The sequence below is a fragment of the Ahaetulla prasina genome, chromosome 9 (genome assembly GCF_028640845.1).
Source record: "Ahaetulla prasina isolate Xishuangbanna chromosome 9, ASM2864084v1, whole genome shotgun sequence".
Taxonomy (NCBI): domain Eukaryota; kingdom Metazoa; phylum Chordata; class Lepidosauria; order Squamata; family Colubridae; genus Ahaetulla; species Ahaetulla prasina.
Genome location: NC_080547.1, coordinates 19342999 through 19369413, shown reverse-complemented (window position 1 = coordinate 19369413; position 26415 = coordinate 19342999). Strand labels below are relative to the sequence as shown.

Genomic DNA, 26415 nt, shown 5'->3' with positions numbered 1-26415 from the left:
AGCCCAAAATTTATGTTGCTCAGCGAGTTAAGTCCCCCCTCCCCCATTTTGCGAACATTCTTCCCCCAGTTGCTAAATAAAACACTGAAGTTGTTAAATTGGTAACAACTTATTATGTGTTATGTGAATCTAGCTTTCCCTTTTGAAAAGGCGATCACATGACCCTGGAACTGTCATAAATAGGAGCCAGTGGCCAAGAGTCTGAATTTTGATCATGTGACCACAGGGAACGGTCATAAGTATGACCGTGACTTTTCAGTGTCGTCATAACTTCGGACAGTCATTAAATGAACTTGTAAATCGGGGACTACCTGGAGTTGAATCACTTGGCCATAAACATGGGCTTGCCAGGGTCTCCCATTCCAGGTAGGGCTACAGGAAGCACATCAGCCAAAGTTGAATGAAGGTTCTCTGGTCCAGCCTCCGTCTACTTATCAAGGGATAGCAACAGGGGTGAAATGCTACTGTTTTGCACCTGTTTGGGTGAACCGATAGTAATAAAAGCTATGTAACAGTAATAAAAATTCTACCGGTTTGTCCATACTGGTATTTCTGATGATAAGCTGTGCCGTGCAATTTATATTCGCTAGAAAGAAGGAAATCCTGCTTTCTAGCGAATCTAAATCATAGCGGTTCCCCCTCCCTCGCTTTTCTACTTACCTTCTTAAACCTCCTTTTTCCACGTGAAGTGTGCGTTTGATGTGCACTGTGCATGTGCACACGCACATCTTGTACTTGATGTGCATTACGCATACACTTGCAGAGTGGCGTGCACTGCGCATGTGCCACAGTGAACCAGTGGCAAACTCGGAGGATTTCACCGCTGGCTAGCAGTGAATCCAAGATGTCACTCAAATTGACAGACCTGCTTCACAGGGAATGCAGTCCTGTCCGGAGTTAACTGGCATCTTGCTTGGGTTCAGCTTCAGACTGATTTCTGCCATCCAGATCCTAACTGCTTCCTCTCAAGGTATCCGTGTTTTCATGACATCTACAGCTGGATGTAAAAAATTGTGTACAGGTGAACTTCAACTTAACAACCAGTCGTTAAGGAAATGAAGGAGCTACCTTGGGGCTAAGTACAGACTGCATTTGGAGTTCCCGCAGCCCCCACGCCACCCCACACCACCCTAAATTTCAGATGCTAAGCAATATGGCTGCATTTATGTCTGCAGCATCATGTGGTTGCACAACCATGTTTTATAACAGTTTTGTAGCAAACCAGATTTCAGGCAGAACTGCTTCTATAGCAAACCATTGGTTTGTTTAAAGATTGCCGCAAAAAAAAAGGGTAATACTTTACACAACCGTCATGATTTACAATTGATGGTCAGGCTCTGTTACGGTCGTTAAGTCGAAGGCTAACTATCATTAGCCAACAACTGTCCTTTAATGATGTAGGGTAGGGTAGGAGGAAGGAGATTATGCCTTGGGGTACACCTCAAGTGAGCCGCCATTGAGCTGAGTTCTACTCCCCTTAACACAATTGATGGAAACTACCAACTCAGTAAAGAGTAGAGCCACTTTAGCCTAACTTAGAGAACCGCAAAACGTAGGAAAAAAAACCTCTCAAAATAGCCAAATCTGAAATCGTACTGTGGGAAGAAATATCCATCTGGTTCAGTTCCAAGCTGGGAGAAAGACACTGGAAACATGGAGGCTGAGTGGAAAGACGGTTTAATGATGAAGCAGGACCACGGGCAGCTGACCACATGGAGTTGAGAGAGGGGGGTGCTATTTATACCTTCTCTTGGGTTTTGCACTTGAGCTTCCTATTCCTGTGCAAGAACATGTATTCTATTGGCTGTTGTAGGGGTCATAGCCGGTTCTGTAGGTCGTCTGAGCTCCCAGGTTTGATTGAAGTTTGGTCTGATACAATGTCCTTTGGAGATTGTGCAGTGTACTGAGCTCTGCTGCTAGATGGGTTAATCCTATTATGTCCTGAAGGGTCATGTCTTAATCCCATCTTCCTGGAGCTGAAGGTCTTTTGTAGATAGGATGGCCCAGTCTTTCTTAATGGGTACACAATATCTGCTGGAGGCTATTAAGGAAGGTGGGGGCTGCTTTCCAAGAGCATGTTTTTCCATTTCTCACCCAGGGAAATATAATAGTCTGTCTTCTTAATATTTCTCAAAGTATTTCATTCTTCTAGGATAGGGGGTCTTCCCTTAATACTGATTATAATAAATTCATTTATCAAATAATCCATTTTGCCACAGATGGAAGCGACAAAAGCTGTTTGCTCATACCACCCACCTTTTCTGTGGGTTGGGATGTATCAAGTGTCACTCAGCTAATCAAACCAACATTTTGTTCCAAGGTAACAGAAACTATGTGACAGGTAGCATCATCTCTGGCAAGCAGACCCTATTCCATGAATGGAACAAACGTGCCAAGATCGACAAAGAGTAGATTTAAAATCTGCCTTTCTAATAATATTTACCTTTCTTTTTCTTCTTCCTTGGCAAAGCCTGTGCAAATAAGATAGTTAGCCAACCAAATTAATTCTGGAGTAATTGAAAGCGTTTGACTCTTAAGAGATAAATTTCATTTTTCATTATTGCCAGTTCTAGAAATTCTAATAACCTGAGCAGTGTGGAGCCTTTCACAATCATGAACTCGCCTGAAACTAATTAAGGCTTTACGAACGTAGTAAGTAGTGCAATTGAACAGAACATAACCTAATCATGTATCACTTTAGTGGCTTAGAAGAGAGTGGTTTGTGTGTGTTTGAGTGTGTTTTGAATGGCTGAGTAGCTTGTTTTATAACTGGCAGTTATTTCATGTTGGTGACATAAAATAGTGGGCTTTTTTTCATGGTTCGTTTTGACAGAACCTCAGAACAATGACTCTACATTTGATTGCAGGTAGTCCGTGACATGACCACAATTGAGCCCAGAATTTAGGTTGCTGAGTGAGAAATTTGTTAAGTGAGTTTTGCTCTATTTTACGACTTTCCTTGCCACGTTTGTGGTTGGTTTTCACCGAATTGAAAGTAAAAGTTTGTCACTTTCTCAAAACAGTCACATGGTCCAATGACGGCGCTGTCTGGTTGCCGGATGACATCACTCCGCCTTCCCCCGACCAGGTGTGAGAATGTCCTTGGTTCCCAAGAGAAAGTATTTTGTTTTGGCTACAAGATCCCAGCTATCTATAATCTCCTCTCCCTGTCCCCCAGCTGCAGTGTGGCAACACTGAAGCTGTCAAAAATCGCTTTAGTCAGGTCAGCTTCAGGGTTCAGTAGGTCCGTGAAAATATTTTGGATCCCTCCCTCCCAAATGATTTTGCAAAATTTTAGTGCCGAACTAAAAACAAAAAACAAAAAAAATACCATCGTGATCAGAGGCACCTCGTGAGATGCTGAATATAATAGCTAAATTTAAAATAGAAACCCTCTGGGAGGGAGCTGTGTCATCGCTGCATTTCCTAACGTTTCCAGACTGATCCAGCAGTTGCTCTTTGTGGCCGCGTTTCGAACAAGTCTGCAATAATGTTGAAGCCAAAGACTGTAATGTTTTAGCGCATCTCTTTTTTTCCTGAACGCATTTCATTCCTCCACGGCTCTCTGCAGATTACAAATACCAACATTTGCAGAAGCCTAGCGTATATCACGAGGATGAGGATTTAGTGAGAGGACAACCCAAGCCTTTTGCATAGCAGTGTATTTAAACATACACACACACAAGGTTGATCTCCACTATCCATGGTTTATATATATTTCTACAGGCAGAAAATGTCTATTTCTACTGATTAGTGTTATGCAAGCCAGCAGCTTGCAAAGCTGGCAATGGAGTCAGACAGCGATGAGGCTGAGGAAGAACGTGCGCCAGTCCTGGAGGTTGGGGAAGGCCCAGATGAAGATTCTGCGTCAGAAGCAGAGGTGGGGCCAGGGCCATCGGGGAATGATGTGCAGACTCCAGAGCCCAGAGGCTGACAGTAGTGAGGCAGAGGAACAGGAGGAGCTTATTCCTAATGCACGCATGAGAAGAGCTGCCAGAAGGCAAGAGCAGCTCAAGCAAAGAGGACGACTCGGAAGTAGCGCCAAGGGATGATTGGCCCCTCCCATAAGGCTTAAAAGACCAGCAACGGCATTTGGGCTCTTTGCCGGAAAACAACATTGATAGCTTTGTTTGTTGCATTTGTTTCATATTGGTGTCTTCTGAACTTTTGCCAAGAAAGGCCTTTGGCAGTTTGCCTAATTGGATCAAGGTTGATGATAGGACTGAGGAATGGTGTTGGGAGGAATTTGCTTTAATTTAGTTGGGCAACGCTGAGAATGAAGTAATTCTCAGCTGTTCTAATAAAGTTTGTTTGTTTTTACACTGACTGAGTTTCCTACTACCTACTTGGGGCTGGGTCACAACAATTATCTATCTGCCACCATGCTTTTATTATGGCACACTTTTCTTCCTCTTTGTGTACAATTAATTACATTATAAAGCCTATGGTCATACACAGATGGTCCTTGACTTGCAACAATGCATTTTGTGACCCTTCAAAGTTACAAAGGCGCTAAAAAGCAATTTACAACCAATTCTTGCACTTATGACTGTTCCAGCATCCCCGTGGTCATGTGATCGAAATTTGGTGTGCATTGACAACAGTTGGAGCATTCTGGAGTCATGTGATTGCTATTTGCAATCTTCCAAAGTGGTTTCTGACAAGCTGGCAATAGGGAAGTCAGATTGATTCGTTTAGCAGTAATTTGCTTAAGAACCGTGGCTAAAGAAGTCCTAAAATTGGGTGTGACTTGCTTAGCCTCGCTTAGTGACAGAAATTTTGGGCTCAGTTGTGGTTGTAAATTGAGGACCAACTGTACCGACTACAGGTAGTCCTCAACATACAACCATAACTGAGCCCAAAACTTACGTTATTAAGCAAACTTGTTAAGTACGTTTTGCCCCATTTTATGACTTTTCTTGCCACAGTTGTTAAGTGAATCACTGCAGTTGTTCAATCAACAATGCAGTTGTTAAGTAAATCTGGTTTAGCTTGACAGAAGGTCGCAAAAGGGGACACTCCAACCATCATAAATGTGAGCATCAGTTGTCAAGCATCCGAATGTAAATAACGTGACCGTGGGGATGCTACAACCGTCGTAAGTGTGAAAAATTGTCATAACTCACTTTGTGCAGCGCCGTTGTAACTTTGAACGGTTGCTAAATGAACCTGTTGTAAGTCGAGGGTGTCCTGTATTACATGCAGCTGTCAGGGTTCCAAGTAACATACCCGCAGGAAACAAAACTCTGAGGCAGGTAGGGTCCTCAAAAGAATAAATTTATTGGATATGTCACATTGGCACAGGCTGGTGAAAACCGACTCTGATTATTCCCGCAGTTTTCACCTAATTAAAAGTAAAAGTTCTTCACTTTCTCAAAACGATCAGTCACATAGTCTAATTAGGATACTGTCCAGTTGCTAGATGACTTCGGTCCCCTCCTTCCGAGCACCTGCAAGAATGACCTTGGTTCCCAAGAGAAAGTATTTTGTTTTGGCTACAAACACCCCAACTATCTTTATTCCCTCCCTCCCTATCCCTCTTCTCCAGGGTGCCAGTGCTGAAGTCTCAAAACTGCCTCAGTCAGGCCAGCTTCAGGGCTGATAGCAGCCTTAAGCAACAACCCTGGAATTCCTTGAACCATATAAGCTTAATGAATGAATGAATGAGAATGTAGAGAAGAAGTGGGCCGGCATGAGCCAGCAGGCAGTGAGGTTTTAAAACCCGCCAGCAAGAGTTTTCAGCCCTTCTGCTGCTATGAGACATCATCTTGCCGAAAGCTCTCCCATACATAACACAATAATTAAATAAAACGTGGGATGTACCTCTTGTAAGCCATTTGTACAGCCGCCTCTAAACCCAATTAACCACTTTCGGCTGAAAGACTGAACGATAACCCACAATGTAATTCCACCTATGAAAATCATCCTATAATAAAATATGCTGTTGTTGCATCTGATCGCTCCCGGGGAGAGAAAATATTCTAGTCTCAGCAGAAGAAAATAAAATTAAAATAGTCATTTGCTATGGGGAGCCGTAATCTTTGTCGCTGCTCTTTGGCACCCCTGCGTTCCGACGGACGACCAACTATCTCGTGATGTGGTTGCTAACCACATGTGGAGCTGGTGCTTTGAGTATTGTAAACTTATTAAGAAAAAGAAATGGTTTTACTTAACAGGGCAAGTGGAGATAGTCCAAGTCATAGTATTTTTTGCAAAACCGATCAATCCAGTCTTCTGTTGCTTATTCTACCCCACATGTGTTACTCTGTTTGCTCTAAAAGTGCTCTAGGTACTTTTTTTAGCGACTTTTTTTTTAGCTTGTTCATCAAGCAAATGGGTCGCTAAGTGAAACGGCGACGGTGCTTATGATTTTACTTCAGCTTTCCTTCTCTTTACCGACCTGTGAAGGTCATAAAAGTGAGGATCGGGCATAAAATTACGTCGGCGTGGCATTCAAAACCTTGCGGTGTTTCACCTTTGACAGGTGTCCCAAATTCAATTTAAGAGGATCAAAGGCCTGGAGACTAAAACATACGAAGAATGGCTGCAGGATTGGGGTTTGGCTAGCCGAAAGAAAAGAAGAATTGGGGTGACATGATAGCAGTATTCCAGCATTTGAAGGGCTGCCACAAAAAAGAGGGGGTCCAATTCTCCAAAGCAGCAGAGGGCAGGAAAAGAAAGAATGGTTGGAAACTAATCAAAGAGAGAAGCAACCTGGAATTAAAGAAAAACTTCTTAACAGTGAGGACAATTAACCACTGGAACAGCTTGCCTCCAGAAATCATGGGTGCTCCATCACAGAAGGTTTTTAAGAACAGACTGGACAATCATTTATCTGAGATGGTATGGTGGCAAACCTTTTCCATACCGCATGCCCAAATCGAAATGTGCGCATGCATGACTGGCCACCTGGTCTTCGCATGGGCCGTACACAGTGGTGAAATCCAAATTTTTTTACTACCGGTTCTATGGGCGTGGCTTGGTGGGTGTGGCTTGGTGGGCGTGGCTTGGTGGGCATGGTGGGGGAAAGATACTGCAAAATCTCCATTTTGGGGCCAGCCAGAAGTGGAATTTGCCGGTTCTCCGAACTGCTCAAAATTTCTGCTACTGGTTCTCCAGAACCTGTCAGCACTTGCTGGATTTCATCCCTGGCCATATGCCAGAAACCTGAAAACCAGCTGTGCACCGGCTATCTGGTCTTTGGATTTCCAGTTGGTCTTGCACACTAGCCAGCTAGTCTTCGGGGTTTCTGGCACTCTGGCGTGCATGTGCACACTGGAAAACCAAAGACCAGGTGGCCGGTGTGCATGCCCACAGAGAGGGCTCCGTGTGCCACCTCTGGCACGTGTTCACCATCACGTGTATAGGCTCTCCGGCTTGAGTAGGGAGCTGGACTAGAAGACCTGCAAGGTCCCTTCTAGCTCTATTCTTGTTGTGGTCTGCCAGCAGCCTGCAGAGCTGGCAACAGAATCGGACAGCGATGAGGCTGAGGAAGAACATGCGCCAGTCCTGGAGGCTGGGGAAGGCCCGGATGAGGACTCTGAGTCGGAGGCAGAGGTGGGACCAGGGCCATCTGGGAGCGATGTGCGGACTCCGGAGCCTCCAGAGGCTGACAGTAGTGGGGCAGAGGAACAGGAGGAGCCTGTTCCTAATGTACGCATGAGAAGAGCTGCCAAAGGCAAGAGCAGGTAAAGCAAAGAGGACGACTCGGGAGTAGGGCCAAGAGATGATTGGCCCCTCCCATAAGGCTTAAAACACCAGGAACAGCATTTGGGCTCTTTGCTGGAAAACAACATTGATAGCCTTGTCTTGCTGCATTTATTTCTTGTCGGCGTCTTCCGCTTTTGCCAAGAAAAGCCTTTGGCAGTTTGCCTAATTAGACCAAGGTTAGTGATAAGACTGAAGAATAGTGTTATGAAGAATTTGTTTTGATTTAGTTTGGACTACGCTGAGAATGAGTTAATTCCCAGCTGTTCTAATAAAACGTTTGTTTTTGAACTGATTGCGTCTACTACTACCTACGTGGGCCTGGGTCACAACAATGCTACTCTAAATCCCAAAGTCTTACCACCCTTCAACCTCATCATATTGTTAAGTCCAAATGCCAGCCTCCTTGTAGGAAGGATTCCTCTAAACAATGCAGGATAAAGCTTCAAGGGCATCACGGCATTGAGTTTGGAACAGATGCTTCTCCACACAAGGCAGAGAAAGTGTGCTTTCTCTGGTGTCACAGAGGGTTATTTATGTTGCCTTCTGTCAGGTGTGAGTTGCTTTCCTCTCCACAGCGTGGACGTGAAGCATTCATATCCGCCAGTTCGCTTGCCTTTTTAGCCCTTCTTGATGGCATAGTTATATTTTCAAGCTGTCTTGCTCTCCTCACACCCACACAGCTACCTTGAGCTCGCCTGGAGGATCCTGCGGCGATCCGAGGAATTGACTAATGGCCTCACATTGCAGCTTCCATGCGCTTCTTCTGACATAACACCAACTGACACTAGCATACTGCTGCAGGTACGCTACGTTCTGCCAGTGGTAGCTGTCAGGCACACTCTAGGATTATGAAAGAGGAAAGAGGCACTCACGGTCTTGAAAAGATGCTGCATTCCTGTTTCTGCCATCTCGGGAGGGAGCAGATATATTCTGCATTGTTTTTTTTTCCAGAAACCACAGCAAATGCCGTAGTTCAGTGAAACATTGATGCTTCAACATCTTATAAAACAAGTTTTGTCGCTTAATCTGTCCTGATCATCGTCGACGTTTCTCCTCTCCAAAATTTGGCTTCATAAGGCTGCTGTTTTGAAGGGACCAAGTGACATGGTGAAAACAGGGTTGGGGAGCATCCGTTTGCAAAATCTCTAATCATTTCTCTCTTTGTGTCTTGCCGTTTCTCGTGAAAACCTATAACGTCCTTCCTTGACCCTTGGTTGTATAAACTGAGGCATAGAATCGAAATCATGTGACGTATCAGTAGCGCTCTATAAAACCTTAGTAAGACCGCGCCTGGAATACTGCATCCAGTTTTGGTCACCGCATTACAAAAAAGATGTTGAGACTTTGGAAAAAGTGCAGAGAAGGGCAACTAAGATGATTAAAGGCCTGGAGATTAAATAAAACACATGAAGAATGGATGCAGGAACTGGGAATGTCTAGTCTAGAGAAAAGAAGGACCAGGGGTGACATGATAGCAGTGTTTCAATATTTGAAGGGCTGCCATAAAGAAGAGGGGGTCAATTTATTTTCCAAAGCACCAGAAGGCAAGACAAGAAACAATGGGTGGAAACTAATCTAGATAACCAAACTGGAACTATGGAGAAATTTCCTAACAGGGAGAACAATCAGTGGAACAGCTTGCCTTCAAAAGTTGTGGGTGCTTCACCACTGGTGGTTTTTAAGAAGCCACTGGACAATCACTTGTCTGAAATGGTACATGGTCTCCTGCTTGAGCAGGGGGCTGGACTAGAAGACCTCCAAGGTCCCTTCCATCCTTGTTCTGACTAATTGATTGACTGACTACCTATAAGGTACAAATATCTGTTGAAAGCGATTATACATGTGTATGCAGTATGGGTTCAATTCATTACAGTCCATATTCACACAGAGTAATATTGTAAACCATTACAGTACCAAGCAGGCATTATTACTTAGCGTGATGTTCGAATCTGGTCAATATTGATTTAGAGTTCAAATCTTAAATTAGCAAGATAACTTTCCAGCAAAAGGAATGAGCCCAGTTATGGTCTTCTATTGATCTCAATAGTATCAATTAAAAAAAAGAGGTTACTTTTCCTGTATTAATTCAAGGAGCTTGATTTATATTTGTGTCTATGCATGTGATGAGGTTCTTCAACAAATGAAGGCGAGTATACGTGTCCCAGGATAATGTTGCAGGATCCAATCTCTCTAAAACTGCTAAAGTGAGCTTTCCTAAGGATGGGCTCCAGCATGAGTCTGATGTTGTGACCCAGGCCCAAATAGGTAGTAGGAAACTCAGTCAGTGAAAAAACAAACAAACTTTATTCGAACAGCTGAGAATTGCTTCATTCCCAGCGTAGTTCAACTAAATTAAATCAAATTCCTCCCAATACAAATTCCTCAGCCCTATCACCAACCTTGATCCAATTAGGCAAACTGCCAAAGGCCTTTCTTGGCAAATGTTCAGAACACACCGATAGAAAAATAAATGCAAGAAAACGAAGCTACCAATGTTGTTTTCCGGCAAAGCCCAGATGCCGTTGCTGGTCTATTTTAAGCCTTATGGGAGGGGCCAATCATCTCTTGGCCTTACTCCTGAGTCGTCCTCTTTGCTTGAGCTGCTCATGCCTTCTGGCAGCTCTTCTCATGTGTGCATTAGGAACAGGCTCCTCCTGTTCCTCTGCCTCACTATTATCGGTCTCTGGAGGCTCTGGAGTCCGCACATCACTCCCCGATGGCCCTGGCTCCACCTCAGCCTCTGAGGCAGAGCTCTCATCCGGGCCTTCCCCAACCTCATTGCTGTCTGACTCCGTTGCCAGCTCTGCAGGCTGCTGGTGGACCACAACATCTGAAAGTTCGGAAGGCTAAACCTCTGGTCCTGGTAACCGAACCAGATTGGATGCAACCAGTGGTGAAATTGAATTTTTTTTACTACCGGTTCTGTGGGCGTGGCTTGGTGGGCATGGTGGGGAAAGGACACTGCAAAATCCCCATTCCCTCCCCACTCCTGGGTGAAGGATATTGCTAAATCCAGAGGTCATATACTCAAAATTTCCGCTACCGGTTCTCTGAACTCAAAATTTCCGCTACCGGTTCTCCAGAACTTGGCAGAACCTGCTGGATTTCACCCCTGGATCCAACAGGTTGGATCCAACTTCCGCCAATAGTGTGCGGCGGAAGGCAAAAAAGCCAATGCAATCCTAAATTGCATTAAAAGAAGGATACAATCAAGATCAAGGGAGGTACTAATACCACTCTAGAAAGCCTTAGTAAGACCACACCTAGAGTACTGTATCCAGTTTTGGTCACCACACTATAAAAAGGATGCTGAAACTCTAGAAAGAGTGCAGAGAAGAGCAACAAAGATTATTAGGCAACTGGAGACTAAAATATACGATGAAAGGTTGCAGGGACTGGGCATGGCTAGTCTAGTGAAGAGAAGGACCAGGGGAGACATGATAGCAGTCTTCCAATACTTGAGGGGCTGCCACAGAGAGGAGGGGGTCAAGCTATTTTCCAAGGCTCCCCGAAGGCCAGACAAGGAAGAATGGATGGAAACTGATCAAGGAGAGATTCAGCTTGGAAATAAGGAGGAATTTTCTGACAGAATAATCAACCTATGGAACAGAAGTTGCCTTCGGAAGTTGTGGGAGCTTCATCACTGGAAGCTTTCAAGAAGAGCCTGGACTGCTACCTGTCAAAAATGATGTAGAGTCCACTTGAGCGGGGGTTTGGACTAAATGACCTATCGGGTCCCTTCCAACTCTTTTAATCCTAATTTGGATCCTGTGGAGATACTTCCTTATACATACATGGTAACAGGGAAGCATCACATCTTTGTGCTGAATGCTAAATGTACTGTATTTTGACAATTTTCTGTCATTATTGCTCTGCTGCAGATTATACTGCATTGACTCAAGGTACAACAGACGTATGAATCTCTTCAGACAAGCTTAGTTGCACCATTAACTACCTCAGAATGGAGTCCCATGTCCAAGATGACCTGGATTTGAAAGCAGAAACTGCTCAAGTGTGGACTGAATCAGTTGACCAGGACCAGAACACTACTCAGGTGACCAAAAATGATTATAAAATTCTTTCCTTCCTCACCTGTGTGAGTCTATGAATCGGGTTTTTCTGAATTAGTTTAACACATATTTTAAATCAATTTTTTTTTTTTTTTGGGAGGGAGGTGGGAGATGGATTTGCATTGGATTTGCATCACAGGGTTTTTTTTTTCGTAGTTCAACCATCGTTTCAAAGCTTCACTTGATTGTGTGAAATTTCCCAATATGCAGATTTCCCTAAGAAAGGGCTTTGATTACCGTAATTCAGCGGTTCTCAACCTGTGGGTCGCGACCCCGTTAGGGGTCGAATGACGATTTACCAGGGGTCGCCTAAGACCATCAGAAATATGGGAAGTATAAGTGCGAGTCGAAGAATCGCACTCCAGTGGTTGACTCCACAAGCCAGCTGCAGGCTCTTCAAATCGTTAGCCGAATTCGGCTTCAGGCGCGATGAATTAAAAAAGAGAGAAATCTTTGCTCTGATGTCTCCCTCTCAAGCCAGCTGCAATCGCTCCCAATCGCTAGCCTAATCTGGCTTCAGGCGCGATAAACTTAATAGAGGAGGAGTCTCCGCTTTAATGCCTCCGTCCTCAAGCAGTTCAGATCGCTAGCCAATACAGCTTCAGGCGCGATAAATTCAGAAAAACAGTTTGCCGCTTTCCCCCCCCCTCCTGCGGCTGCTGAGGCGCACTGAGATCGGTTGGGGTCGCCACATCGTGGGGAATTGTATTAAAGGGGTCGCAGCACTATAAAGGTTGAGAACCACTGGCTTAGATGAATCAGGATAACTTTTCAGCTTAGCTAGAAAATATCAGAAACAGCTGATGACTGCCTCATGTGGCAGGTTGCATCATTACATTTTCTTATTGAAGAAAATTTTGGAGAAAAATCGTATGTAGTTGTTGGATTTTTCTTTGCGGGAGAAAAGCATATGAGAGCTTCCTGTTTCAATAAATCAAACCTACCAGATTACTGCTGTATGTTTATGACTTTGACTGATACGCAGTATTTATAAGCATTTCAATTTTTTGTATAATTCGTGTAGTTCTCTGGTCCATTCTTTTTCAACCTTAAACGTTACAGAACAGGGAACAAATTTATTAATATGCCAAATTCCGTCTGTATTTTGGAATCGTGTATCATTTTTGAAGCTAATAAAAAATAAGGCAGCTATATCCAGTGGCAGAGGAAATAAATTGCTTCCATCAAATATTCTGATTTAACTGAGTTTTGAACTGGATTCTATATTTCCCCCTTCTTCTGGTTTTCTTAAAAAGGAACTCTGTAGCTTGCAATTTCTCATTTGAAAGCGTTGGATTATCTTTGCCCTATTTTTCTGTCTATCTTGGATAGACGGTTGTAACTGTGTCCCGCACACTTTTACATATTACTTATTAATTCAATTTTTACCCTGCATTTATTAATTTATAAGTAACCTAAGGCAGCAAACATATATATTATTCCTTCCTCCTCATTTCCCCTCCTACCTCCGCAACAGCCATGTGTGGTGAGTTGACCTAAGAGAGAGTGGCTGATTCAAAATCATCCAGCCAGTTTTCATGTTTAAGACGGGTCTAGAACTCAACCTCTCCTGATGTTAGGTCCAAAGTCACTCAGCCGGCTTTCATGCCTAAGGTGAGTCTAGAATTCACCCTCCCCTGGTGATAGGCCCAAAGCCACCCAGCTGGTTTTCATGCCTAAGGTAGAACTAGAATTCACCATCTCCTGGTGATAGGCCCAAAGCCACCCAGCTGGTTTTCATGCTTAAGGTAGAACTAGAACTCACCATCTCCTGGTGATAGGCCCAAAGCCACCCAGCTGGTTTTCATGCCTAAGGTAGAACTAGAACTCACAATTTCCTGGTGATAGGCCCAAAGCCACCCAGCTGGTTTTCATGCCTAAGGTAGAACTAGAACTCACCATCTCCTGGTGATAGGCCCAAAGCCACCCAGCTGGTTTTCATGCCTAAGGTAGAACTAGAACTCACCATCTCCTGGTGATAGGCCCAAAGCCACCCAGCTGGTTTTCATGCTTAGGGTGGGACTAGAATTCACAGTTTCCTGGTGATAGGCCCCAAAATCACCCAGCTGGTTTTCATGCCTAGGTGGGACTAGAATTCACAGTTTCCTGGTGATAGGTCCCAAAACCCAGCTGGTTTTCATGCCTAAGGTGGGACTAGAATTCACTGTCTCCTGGTCTCTAGGCCAGCATCTTAACTACTGCACCAAACTGCCTGTTCTCTGTCTCCCTCTCCTCTCCTCTCTCTCAGTCTCCATTTCTCTTCCTCTGTCTCTTATCTCTATCTCGTCTTAACGAGTATTTTCTTCCTTCCCGTACTCTTCCAGGTCCACTTTGTCCCTGACAATGGAACAGTGGCGCAGATTGTGTACAGTGATGACCAAGATCACTCTTCCCAGCAAGTGGTCTACACAGCTGATGGGACGTCTTACACTTCTGTCGACACTTCAGAGCATACATTAGTTTACATCCATCCTGTGGAAGCCACTCAGGCAAGTGATTACTCCCCCTCCCCACCTGTGTTTCTGCTTATTCGTGACCGCTGAGAGAAATAATGTCATTTTAGGACGAGGGCCAGCTACCTACGCAGCTTTCTAAACCCTAAGGGTTTAGAAAGGCTGTGCATAATCCTTCCCCTTGTTCACTCCAAATAACGGCAAAGAGGTTGTAAACAAAAACCTCCAGTGGCTATGGAATAAGCGGCTGATCCATTTTGCTTTGGTGAAACTGCAGGAAAAAAAAATAATTTCAGCCATCATTGCCCCGGGCAGACAAAGGAAAGGTTCTTTACATGCGGCTTCCTGAGTCATTAGTGGTGCATCGAATTGGGACAACTCATTAGTTCACCAAAGCATGGTTGTTTCTGACAGTGCCTTAGCTTACATTTGGTAAATTTTAAACCTATTGATTTTAAATTGTGGCCTTTTGTCTTGGATTGCTGTGTATCCTCTAGGCAAGCTTCATGTACTATGCACGAACGGGGCCCTACACTTAATGATACTAGATTTATGGAGAGAAGAAGAAGAAGCTAACTATTATAAACCGAGTAGTCGGATTGGATGGCTTAATACTGATTAAAATCCAACCTCCATGTTTAATCGTTGTTTATGGAATTAACCCAACGACACATTGAATTATTTATTTAACCCAATGTTCTGGGTTGCGTGGTCTTAGAAATGTGTGTCGTGTCCCACTCCTCCTCTGACGGCCGGGTCGGGGAAGTCTGTATCAAGCGTGGCCACAAAGCCTCTGCAGCTTTGCCAAAGTTCTGTCAGAGTTCTCAGGGCAGGCAGGAGTCCAAGATGTGACTTCAGCAATCCAAATTAGACTTTGCCTGACTCAAAGAATGCCAGAAAGCAGATCCTTTATATAGGCCATGGGGTGTGGCTCCATGACTCAGCACTTAACCAGGCCTGCCCCTCCCTTCCTTTTGCTGACATCGCCTCTCCATTCTCTGGAAGTGTGGATCCCTCCACCCTCCAGCTGCCGGCAATTCCATCTTGAAACTGGTTTCATATTCCTCATGTTCACATGCTGTGGGGGAGGGGTTTATTTGCTCAGTTTGTCCGGGCATGGTGCCAGGACTGGGGGCTGGAGGCATGCCAGGCCGTTCGTCTTCATTATCCGTCTCTGGCTGAGATAACAGGAGATGAGAGGGGCCCGGCTGCGGAGAGGGGGGGCGAGGGAGGCACAACAATGTGGTTCCAATGAGTTTGTTAAATCAGCATTTTCTGAATATAGTAATGCCTTCACTGTGCTTTCCAAGATTTCTGCTGCAAATTTTTTCTAGGGGAGGCCAGGCCTCGAGTATTTTTCATTCAAAGTGGCTGTTCTACCACTAAACTATGCCCTTCCCCTACTTACATAGGACATAAAACAGCCTTGTTAGGGTTTTCAGTTGGCTCCTATGAACTGGAAAACCAATTTCTGTAGGACAGGGATCTCCAAACTTGGCCACTTTAAGACTTGTGGACTTCAACACCCAGAATTCCCCATGGCTGGCTGGGGAATTCTGGGAGCCGAAGTCCACAAGTTTTAAATTTGCCAAGTTTTGAGACCCCTGCTGTAGAACATACCAATGCATTTGTACAATAATGGGATGGTCGATCAATTGTCTTTCAGAGAAATCTATCTTAATAAGTTTTAAATGCGATTGCTTTCAGTCTTAAATTTCAAATATTCATAGCTATGCTTTGAAAGATACGTTAGTACCTTCTAGATCAGGGGTCTCCAACCTTGGCAACTTTAAGCCTGGAGGACTTCAACTCCCAGAATTCTTTGCTGACTGGGGAATTCTGGGAGTTGAAGTCCTCTAGGCTTAAAGTTGCCATGAATGGAGACCCCTGCTCTAGATGAAAGCTGCTGTCTTAACAATATCTCACGCTTTTGAGAACTCCGCTGCAGTTTAGATGCTGAAACAAGATGTATTCTCATATAAATGTATAGAATATTAACGTATAAAATATTTACCACATATTGTGGCAAAGGTATTTGGCATTATCAAAAATCAAAATAAATTAGTTCCGATATCAGTTCCTCAGCAGCAGTATATATTTTTTTATAAACTTCCAATAACCAAAGAATATTAAATTATTTTGATCCTTTTTAACTTATTTTTTAAGACTCTTTTCACAGACCCGTCTCAAGTCACATATGTTCAGCAAGATGCCGAGACGCAGCAGGTAAGGCTTAACCATTTCCTTGATTTATAAATGCATCCTTTGAGTTATTTTTTTTTTAGGGGGGGGGGAGCTAGATCTTGCTAATAAACACACATGCGTGCATACACATATACACACACCTCATTTCTGGTACTTCCTCAGACTGAATTCATCTATTTTGATTTGATGTGGCAGGAAAAGCCAACAATAGAACAATTAAGTTTGAAAATGAATGAGATCTGGCTGCAGTCTGCTGAGATGAACATACTGGAAAAGATTTACCGTATTTTTCGGAGTATATAAGATGCACCGGAGTATAAGACGCACCTTAATTTTTGGGGAGGAAAATAAGAAAAAAGCTGTTTGGCAGGTGGATTGGCCTCCCAAAATACCCCCAGTCAGCTGTTCCCAGAGGTGAATTTTAGCAACAGATTTCTTGGTTGTGAGCTCTGTGCCTTGCCTTTTTTTTTTGCTTTTTTTTTCTGCCTCTGAAACTCCTTTTCAGAAAAAAAACTTTTTTCTGCCTCTGAAAGCCTCCAAAACAGCTTCAGAAAAAAAGCCTCTGAAGCTCTGTTCGGAGGCTTTTTTTCTGAAGCTCTGTTTGGGGGCTTCTTTTCTGAAGCTTCTTTTCTGAAGCTTCTTTCAGCCTCTGAAACCTCCGTTTGAGAAGCTGAGCGGGGCTACATTCGGAGTACAAGACGCACCCAGATTTTCACCCTCTTTTTTGGTGCGTCTTTGATAAGTGGTGCAAGTTGATAATGCTGCCAACCCTTTTGTTCTAAGCTCACCATTTCTTAGAGAGCCATGGTGGTGCAGTAGTTCGAATGCAGTCTTGCCCTTATCTTTGAAAAGTCCAGTTTGCAAAGGTAAAATGTGTAATGTTCTTTGCCATTAGGCTTTTGGTGATTATGAGGTAGTTTTTGTTGTTGTTCAAAAGTTCAGAAATTAATTAAGTTGTTTCTGAAGTGCATTGGGGTTGTTGTTTTTGTTTTGCTACATGGAATGAGAAAATCATAGGCAGAATTGTTGTAAGGTACATTTTAATGTCGAACTAATAGCAGTTGGAATGGAGAAACTGAGTGGAATCCTTTTTAAGATGAAATAAATATGAGTTAGGGATGCGGTGGCTCAGGGGCTAGGACGTTGAGCTTGTCGATCGAAAGGTTGGCAGCTCGGCGGTTCAAATCCCTATGCTGCTGTGTAACGGGGTGAGCTCCCGTTACTTGTCCCAGCTTCTGCCAACCCAGCAGTTCGAAAGCACATAAAAATGCAAGTAGAAAAACAGGTGGGAAGGGAACAGCACTCTGTGTGCCTTTGGCGTTGAGTCATGCTAGCCACATGACCACGGAGACGTCTTCGGACAGCACTGGCTTTTCGGCTTTGAAACGGAGATGAGCACTGCCCCCTAGAGTCGGCAACGACTAGCACGTATATGCGAGGGGAACCTTTATCTTTAAATATGAGATACACCCAAGTTGCTAAAAACCTTTCTGATTTAATGCATTCTTTTTGCAGCTCATCTTATTACTGCCGTGCTAAATACTTTCTCAATAATAAATCCTCTTCATGAGGCTAAACACAAGCAAGTCTTGTAAACTGAAGTCCTTAATGTATTCTCACGGTGGGTAATTAGCCTAAAGCCATCGTTGAGATTCTGGATCTCTGGAGGCTACTGAGAATGGAGAAGGTTGCCATATTGTATATGCTAGAAGCAGTAATAGTGAATTCTGACATTTGCAGGTAACCCTTGACTTACAACAGTTCACTTAGTGACCGTGTGAAGTTACAACGTCATTGAAAAAAGCGACTTATTTTCGCATTTTTCACAACCATCGTAGAATCAGATTAACAGGTTTAACAGAGTTGGAAGGGACCTAAGAGGTCATCTAGTCCAACCCCCTGCTCAAGCTGGAGACCCTATACCATTTCTGACAAATGGCAGTCCAATCTTTTCTTGAAAGTCTCAAGTGATGAAGCTCCCACAGCTTCCGAAGGCAACTTCTGTTCTACTGGTTGATTGTTCTCAATCAACCAATTGTTAGAAATTTCTCCTTATTTCCAGGTTGAATGTCTCCTTGATCAGTTTCCATCCGTTATTCCTCGTCTGGCCTTCGGGTGCCTTGGAAAATAGCTTGACCCCCTTCCTCCCTGTGGCAGCCCCTCAAATATTGGAAGACTGCTATCATGTCTCCCCTAGTCCTTCTCTTTACTAGACTAGCCATGCTTAGTTCCTGTAACCATTCATTGTATGTTTTAGTCTCCAGCCCCCTCATCCTCCTGGTTGCTCTTCTCTGCACTCTTTCTACTCTCAACATCTTTTTATTAACAGATTGTCTACTCCTGCTTGCATCCAGATCAAGAGCTGAAGAAGCTTCTTGGATGAGAAGCGAAATGTCTTCAAAGAAAGATCTGTTAAAAATGAGGTCCACGTTCCCGCAGCAGTAACTTGTTAGGGGATGCAAGTGGCTATAGGAATATCAGAGCTGAAACTAAGTGGGGGCACTTTTTTCTTTCCCTCTTGTTTTCTGGTTCTCTGTTATCCATGTTAGGGATTAGAAGAAAAGAATGGGAATTTTGCTTTGTTTTTCCTAGCTGACTGTGTCTTATTCTCCCCCCCCCCCCACCTCTGTGTTTTCCAGGTATCAATACCAATTCACAGCCAAGCGTTGCCTCCTATGGAGGCGGTGGATGACTCTGGCTCTCTCGAAACTTTGCACAACCCGATGGATAGTATGGAAGAAAAAGAGCAAAACGAGGAGGAGGGGGACGAGGAGGAAGAGGAGGAGGAAGACGACGACGAGGAAGACGAGGAGGAGGAAGACGAAGAGGAGGAGGAAGGGGAAGACACAGACACGGATGAATGGGACCCAGATCCACCTCGTCCCTTTGACCCAAATGACCTGTGTAAGTCAAAACCTTGTAACCCTTCCAGAAGTTGTGAAACCTTTGGTGACATGCAAATTCAATTCATCATTTTGATCAGAGGTGGTATTAAGCCAGATTGGACCGTTTTCCCGAACTGGTAGCAGAAATCGCGGGTGGGAAGTTATTGCCTCCCAGTGTTGGCTTCAAAGTTTCTAGGCTCATTAGAAAGGGGCTGTCACAAAGAACAGAGGTCACATCCTATTCTCCTAAGCACCTGAGGGCAGGACAAGAAGCAGTGGATGGAAACTAATTGTGACCCAGGCCCAAGTAGGTAGTATTAAACACAATCAGTTCAAAAACAAAACAGACTTTATTAGAACAGCTGAGAATTAACTCATTCTCAGCGTAGTCCAAACTAAATCAAAACAAATTCTTCATAACACAAGTCTTATCACCGACCTTGGTCTAATTAGGCAAACTGCCAAAGGCTTTTCTTGGCAAAAGTTCAAAAGCAGAAGACACCGACATGAAATAAATGCAGCAAGACAAGGAGCAAGTCTTATCAATGTTGTTTTCCGATAAAGAGCCCAAACGCCGTTGCTGGTCTGTTTTAAGCCTTATGGGAGGGGCCAATCATCTCTTGGCCCTACTCCTGAATCGTCCTCTTTGCTTGAGCTGCTCTTGCCTTCTGGCAGCTCTTCTCATATGTGCATTAGGAACAGGGTCCTCCTGTTCCTCTGCCTCACTACTATCAGCCTCTGGAGGCTCCAGAGTCCACACATCACTCCAGATGGCCCTGGCCCCACCTCTGCCTCTGACGCAGAGCCCTCATCCGGGTCTTCCCCAGCCTCCAGGACTGGCCCATGTTCTTTCTCAGCCTCATCACTCGTCTGACTCCGTTGCCAGCTCCGCAGGCTGCTAGCGGATCACAATACTAATCAAGGGGAGAACCAATCTAGAACTAAAGAGAAATTTCCCGACAGTGAGAACAATTAATCAGTGGGACAACTTAGCTCCAGAAGTTGTGAGTGCTCCAACACTGCAGGTTTTTAAGAAGAGATTGGACTGCCATTTGTCTGAAATGGTATAGGGCAGTGATGGCAAACCTTTTCAGCAGCGAGTGCCGAAAAGGTAGCGCAGAAATGTCATGCACGCTCATCAGCCAAACTTCTGGGTTCTAGCACCATGTGTTCCTGGCCATCGGCTGGTGAACGGGCATGCGCAGGCTGGTTTTCGGCACTGCCGTGCGCGCAAAGGGATCGCGCTCCAGAAAACCTGAATTTCCAGCTGGCCAGCGTGCATGCGCGCGCCGGTTTTCGGCACTGCCACGCGCGCGAAGGACAGCTGATTGCTGTGCGCTCATGCGGGTCCAAAACCCGGAAGTCAAACAGGCAAGGCCGGGTGACATGGCTTCACGTGCCATTTTGGGCACGCATGCCATCACGGTTATTGGGTCACTTGCTTGAGCAGGGGGTTGGACTAGAAGCCCTCCAAGGTCCCTTCCAATTCTGTTACTCTGTTCTTAAAATTCCGTGGGCTAACCTCGTGTCTCTTCTCTCTCTATCTTTCAGGGTGCGAGGAATGCAATAACGCACACCCCTCGGTTTGTCCAAAGCACGGGCCCTTGCATCCCATCCCTAATCGGCCTGTTCTGACCAGAGCCAGAGCCAGTCTCCCCTTGGTGCTTTACATAGACCGATTCTTGGGAGGGGTCTTCTCCAAGCGACGCATTCCCAAGCGCACACAATTTGGTCCTGTGGAAGGACCTCTCGTTAGGTTATCGGAGCTGAAGGACTGCTATATTCATCTGAAGGTAATCCCCTATCTTCTATTTTCCTCCATGTTAACTTTTCAGAAATGAGTTTTCATTCTGAAAACTGTCTCTCTCTCTCTTTCTTTCTGTCTCTCTCTCTTTCTCAGTCTCTCTCTCTTACCCTCACTCTTTTTCTCTCTCTCTCTCTTTCTTTCTCTCTTTCTCTCTCTGTCTCTCTCTTTCTGTCTCTCTTTCTCTGTCTCTCCCTTTCTCACTCTCTCTCTCTCTGTCTCTCTCTCTTTCTCAGTCTCTCTCTCTCTCTCTTACTCGCACTCTCTTTCTCTCTCTCTCCCTTTCTCTCTCTCTCTCACATACACTCTATCTCTCTTTCTGTCTCTCCCTTTCTCATTCTCTCTCTTTCTCTTTCTGTCTCTCTGTCTCTCTTTCTCTCTCACTCTCTTTTCACTCTCACTCTGTTTCTCTCTCTCTCAGATACACACTCTCTCTCTGTCTTCTCTCTCTCTCTCTCTCTCTCACACACACACACACTTCTCTCTCTCTCTCTCTCTCTCTCTCTCTCTCGTGTGAATTCGGGTTGACTTTGTATTTTCCATCTTTAATGCAAGCTTTTATCTCTGGAGAAAACTGGGAGCAGAGTCTCTGTCACATCTTCCCACAGACCATGCTGGTCTCGAGGGGATTCTTTGTATATCTTCAGGCCCCCGTACTCGATTTATAAACACCGCTTGCCATTACTGTTTAAATATGGACTCTGTAACAACTTAGCTATTTATTGTGTTGATCAATTAACAGACTGAAAAAAATATTCTCCCATCTGCTGCGATTCATCACCTTTATGGCTTCTCTGCTCCATTAACACTGTCTTCCTACTTTTCAAACAGTTCTATGGTAGATAAACAGTGAACATGCAGTCCTGAGCTGATTGGGGGTCATATGCGTGTTTCTCTTTTTTTATTTTTGCTACAGGTGTCCCTTGACAAAGGTGACAGGAAGGACCGGGATCTACAGGAGGACCTTTGGTTTGAGTTGTCCAGCGAAGCTCTGTGCAACTGGATGATGTTTGTGCGCCCTGCCCAAAATCACCTGGAACAAAATTTAGTAGCCTATCAATACGGTCATCATATTTACTACACTACAATTAAAAATGTTGAGCCTAAACAAGAACTCAAGGTATGAGGTGACTATCTTAATAGAACTTCTTTTGCACAAATCTGGTTGGTATTTCACACACACACACACACACACACACACACACACACACCCAAAAAAGTCTGAAAAAATATTACTAATTCCGTTCTCTGCATCTCACATTCTTCCTTTTAACTTCTATTTGTAGCAGTGTTTTTCGACATTGGTAGCTTTGGAAAATAGTGCTTCATAGTACAGATAGTCCTCCACCAATGACTACGATTCATCATCATCATCATCATCTTTTAAGATCCCCATAATCCCTTGCAGGGTGCAGTCTGGGCAACTAAATGGAGCTGAGTGTTTTAATGGCCGGATGCCCTTCCTGTCGCCAATGCGGAGTTTTGTTCAGCAGATAGATTCTCAGTGTGCCCAGACAGAGAAATATCTGCCTCTACCTAGGATCGAACTCACAGTCTCCAAATTGAGAGGCAAGAGCTCCGCTTCTAGGCCACCACTCCACTCCAAACCAATGACTACAATTGAGACCACAATTTCCATTTAGACTAAACAAAGTGGTTTTTAAGTAACTCACGCCCGATTTTATGATTGGCTTTTTTTTTTTTTTTGCAATGGTTATTAAGTAAATCACTGCGGTTAATAAGCGAATCACACACTCCTGATAAAAGCTCCAAGGTGGAGCAGCTTGGTTTGTTTGTTTGTCTGTTTGTTTATTTATTTATTTAAATTCCCTCTTTCAGTTCTGTTGGCTAGCTGTTTGTCCTACCTGTCCCAAAATATGGGATTTTTGCCCTTGTCTTGTCTGGGTTAATAATTAGTTACCGTATTTTTCAGAGTGTAAGATGCACCTTAGTTTTTGGGGAGGAAAATAAGAAAAAAACTGATTGGCAGGTGGATCGGCCTCCCGGAATACCCCCAATCAGCTGTTCTTAGAGGTGAATTTTAGCAACAGGTTCCTTGGTTGTGAGCTCTGTGCCTTGTTTTTTGTTGCTTTTTTTTTCTGCCTCTGAAACTCTGTTTCAGAAAAAACTTTTTTCTGCCTCTGAAAGCCTCCAAAACAGAGCTTCAGAAAAAAAGCCTCTGAAACTCTGTTTGGAGGCTTCTTTTCTGAAGCTCTGCTTGGAGGCTTTTTTTCTAAAACTCTGCGGGCTTCTTTTCTCTTGGGGGCTTCTTTTCTGAAGCTCTGCTTGGGGGCTTCTTTTCTGAAGCTCTGTTTAGAGGCTTTTTTTCTGAAACTCTGGGGGCTTCTTTTCTGAAGCTCTGCTTGGAGGCTTCTTTTCTGAAGCTCTGTTGGGGAGCTTCTTTTCTGAAGCTCTGCTTGGGGGCTTCTTTTCTGAAGCTCTGTTTGCGGGCTTCTTTTCTGAAGCTCTGCTTGGGGGCTTCTTTTCTGAAGCTCTGCTTGGGGGCTTCTTTTCTGAAGCTTCATTTCTGATGCTTTTTTCAGCCTCTGAAACCTCTGTTTGAGAAGCTGGGTGGGGCTACATTCGGAGTAATGATGCACCCAGATTTTCACCCTCTATTTTTGAGGTGGGGGAAAAGGTGCGTCTTATACTCCAAAAAATATGGTAGTAAGGTATCATTTTTGTGCTTCTGAAAGCCTCCAAAACAGAGCTTCAGAAAAAAAGCCTCTGAAGCTCTGTTTGGGAGCTTCTTTTCTGAAGCTCTGCTTGGGGGCTTCTTTTCTGAAGCTCTGCTTGGGGGCTTCTTTTCTGAAGCTCTGCTTGGAGGCTTCTTTTCTGAAGCTCTGTTGGGGAGCTTCTTTTCTGAAGCTCTGTTTGGAGGCTTCTTTTCTGAAGCTCTGCTTGGGGGCTTCTTTTCTGAAGCTTCATTTCTGATGCTTTTTACAGCCTCTGAAACCTCTGTTTGAGAAGCTGGGTGGGGCTACATTCGGAGTATATGATGCACCCAGATTTTCACCCTCTTTTTTGGCGGGGGGGGGGGGAAGGTGCGTCTTATACTCCAAAAAATACGGTAGTAAGGTATCATTCATTCCAGTTGGCGTATCTCTAAGGTTTACAGCTTGGCTTGTGTGGGTGATGATACGATATCGCAAGCAGGAAAAATCAGTCATCGCCGAGTTATTTTTATTTTTCATTTAGAAGCAAATCAAATGGAGTTTAGAGAGAACAGTTGTGGGGGGGGGGAGCTGCAAGCTTAACATTAAAAACAAAACAAAACAAAAAAATCCTGGAGGCATTCACAAGAAAAGTGCTACCATCTGGCAATTCCTGTTCCCTGGAGAGAGCGCTGCCTTCTCTGCCCTATTTCAAAGAGCAGACGGAGAATGCAAAAAATCCCAACGTGAAAAAAAGCAGGATCTGTGATCCAGAGTCGGTCCCTGTCAAAGCAACCCTGAAACAAAACAACACATTCTCCATTTCCCATTGCACGTGTGATATCTTTAAAATGTGTGCCTGTGAGTTATTGTGGCAGTCAGTAAACGAGGGTTTGTATACTTTCGGTATACAAAAGGGATGCGGTGGCTCAGTGGCTGAGACGCTGAGCTTGTCGATCGAAAGGTCGGCAGTTCAGCGGTTCGAATCCCAGTGACGCGTAATGGAGTGAACTCCCGTTACTTGTCCTAGCTTCTGCCAACCTAGCAGTTTGAAAGCAGGTAAAAAATGCAAGTAGAAAAATAGGGACCACCTTTGGTGGGAAGGGAACAGTGTTCCGTGCTCCTTTGGCGTTGAGTCATGCCAGCCACATGACCACAGAGATGTCTTCAGACAGCGCTGGTTCTTCGGCTTTGAAACGGAGATGAGCACCGCCCCCTAGAGTCAGGAACGACTAGCACGTATGTGCGAGGGGAACCTTTACCTTTTTATACTTTCAGTCAAGCTGTTTATACTAGTTGTTGAGTTGTTGATCACACAGAATGGGAAATACAATTTTAAAAACCCTTCTATGAATCATCATCTTATGGATTAACTTGCATAAAAGACCTTCTGATAGGTGGGTAGAAATTCACACTTGCATATGAAGATGCAATACTTGAATCTATTGCCCCCCCACTTTCAACAAAACACAAAAGGGCCTGGATAAAATAATAGCATGCTAGAAGTTGTGGATCAGTTTGGCTCAGTGAATAAATTGGAAAGAGTTGAGCTGAGAAAGCCTGGAGCTGAATCACGGTTTGACCCAAAATTGATTCTCTCCAGTTCCCTCTCCAGTCTGCAATTCTGGAGGAATGGCACAAATTCTATTTCACTTTTTTAAAAAATCCTGCTATGAATTTCTTTTACATTTAATATCTGTTTTAGGTATGGTATGCTGCCTCCTATGCAGAATTTGTCAATCAGAAAATCCATGATGTATCGGAGGAGGAGAGGAAAGGTAAAACGTTCGAAATAAAATTTTCGGGTTGCAAGATATTTATTGTTTTGATAGCAGATGCCCTTTATGTGCTTGGCTTCTTGCAAAAGGATGGGCTCCAGCGTGAGTCGAAAGTTCAGAAAACTAAACCTCTGGTCTTGGTGGCCGAACCAGATTGGATCCAACAGATTGGATCCAACTATTGGAGCCAATAGTGTGTGGCGGAAGGCAAAAAAGCCAATGCAATCCTAAATTGCATTAAAAGAAGGACACAATCAAGATCAAGGGAGGTACTAATACCACTTTAGAAAGCCTTAGTAAGACCACACCTAGAGTACTGTATCCAGTTTTGGTCACCACACTATAAAAAAGATGCTGAAACTCTAGAAAGAGTGCAGAGAAGAGCAACAAAGATTATTAGGCAACTGGAGACTAAAATATACGATGAAAGGTTGCAGGAACTGGGCATGGCTAGTCTAGTGAAGAGAAGGACCAGGGGAGACATGATAGCAGTCTTCCAATACTTGAGGGGCTGCCACAGAGAGGAGGGTGTCAAGCTATTTTCCAAGGCTCCCCGAAGGCCAGACAAGGAAGAATGGATGGAAACTGATCAAGGAGAGATTCAGCTTGGAAATAAGGAGGAATTTTCTGACAGAATAATCAACCTATGGAAGAGAAGTTGCCTTCGGAAGTTGTGGGAGCTTCATCACTGGAAGCTTTCAAGAAGAGCCTGGACTGCCATCTGTCAGAAATGATGTAGGATCCGCTTGAGCGGGGGGTTGGAGTAGATGACCTATAAGGTCCCTTCCAACTCTTTTTAATCTTTGTATAACTTACTTGAAATGCAGCATTTCTGCTCAGTCCACCGAGACAGCTC

General features: G+C 44.2%; 1 protein-coding gene across 1 annotated transcript in view; it reads left to right on the top strand.

Moving 5' to 3' along the window:
- The window catches only part of PRDM10 (PR/SET domain 10), a 60579-nt gene that overhangs the window by 3202 nt on the left and 30962 nt on the right, over positions 1-26415 (top strand). Inside the window, exons 2-8 of the mRNA XM_058194369.1 lie at positions 11592-11764; positions 14105-14269; positions 16400-16459; positions 19078-19342; positions 20875-21116; positions 22044-22247; positions 25487-25559. Coding sequence (XP_058050352.1) covers positions 11672-11764; positions 14105-14269; positions 16400-16459; positions 19078-19342; positions 20875-21116; positions 22044-22247; positions 25487-25559 — 1102 coding nt within the window. The 5' untranslated portion in view covers positions 11592-11671. The remainder of the gene's footprint in view (positions 1-11591; positions 11765-14104; positions 14270-16399; positions 16460-19077; positions 19343-20874; positions 21117-22043; positions 22248-25486; positions 25560-26415) is intronic.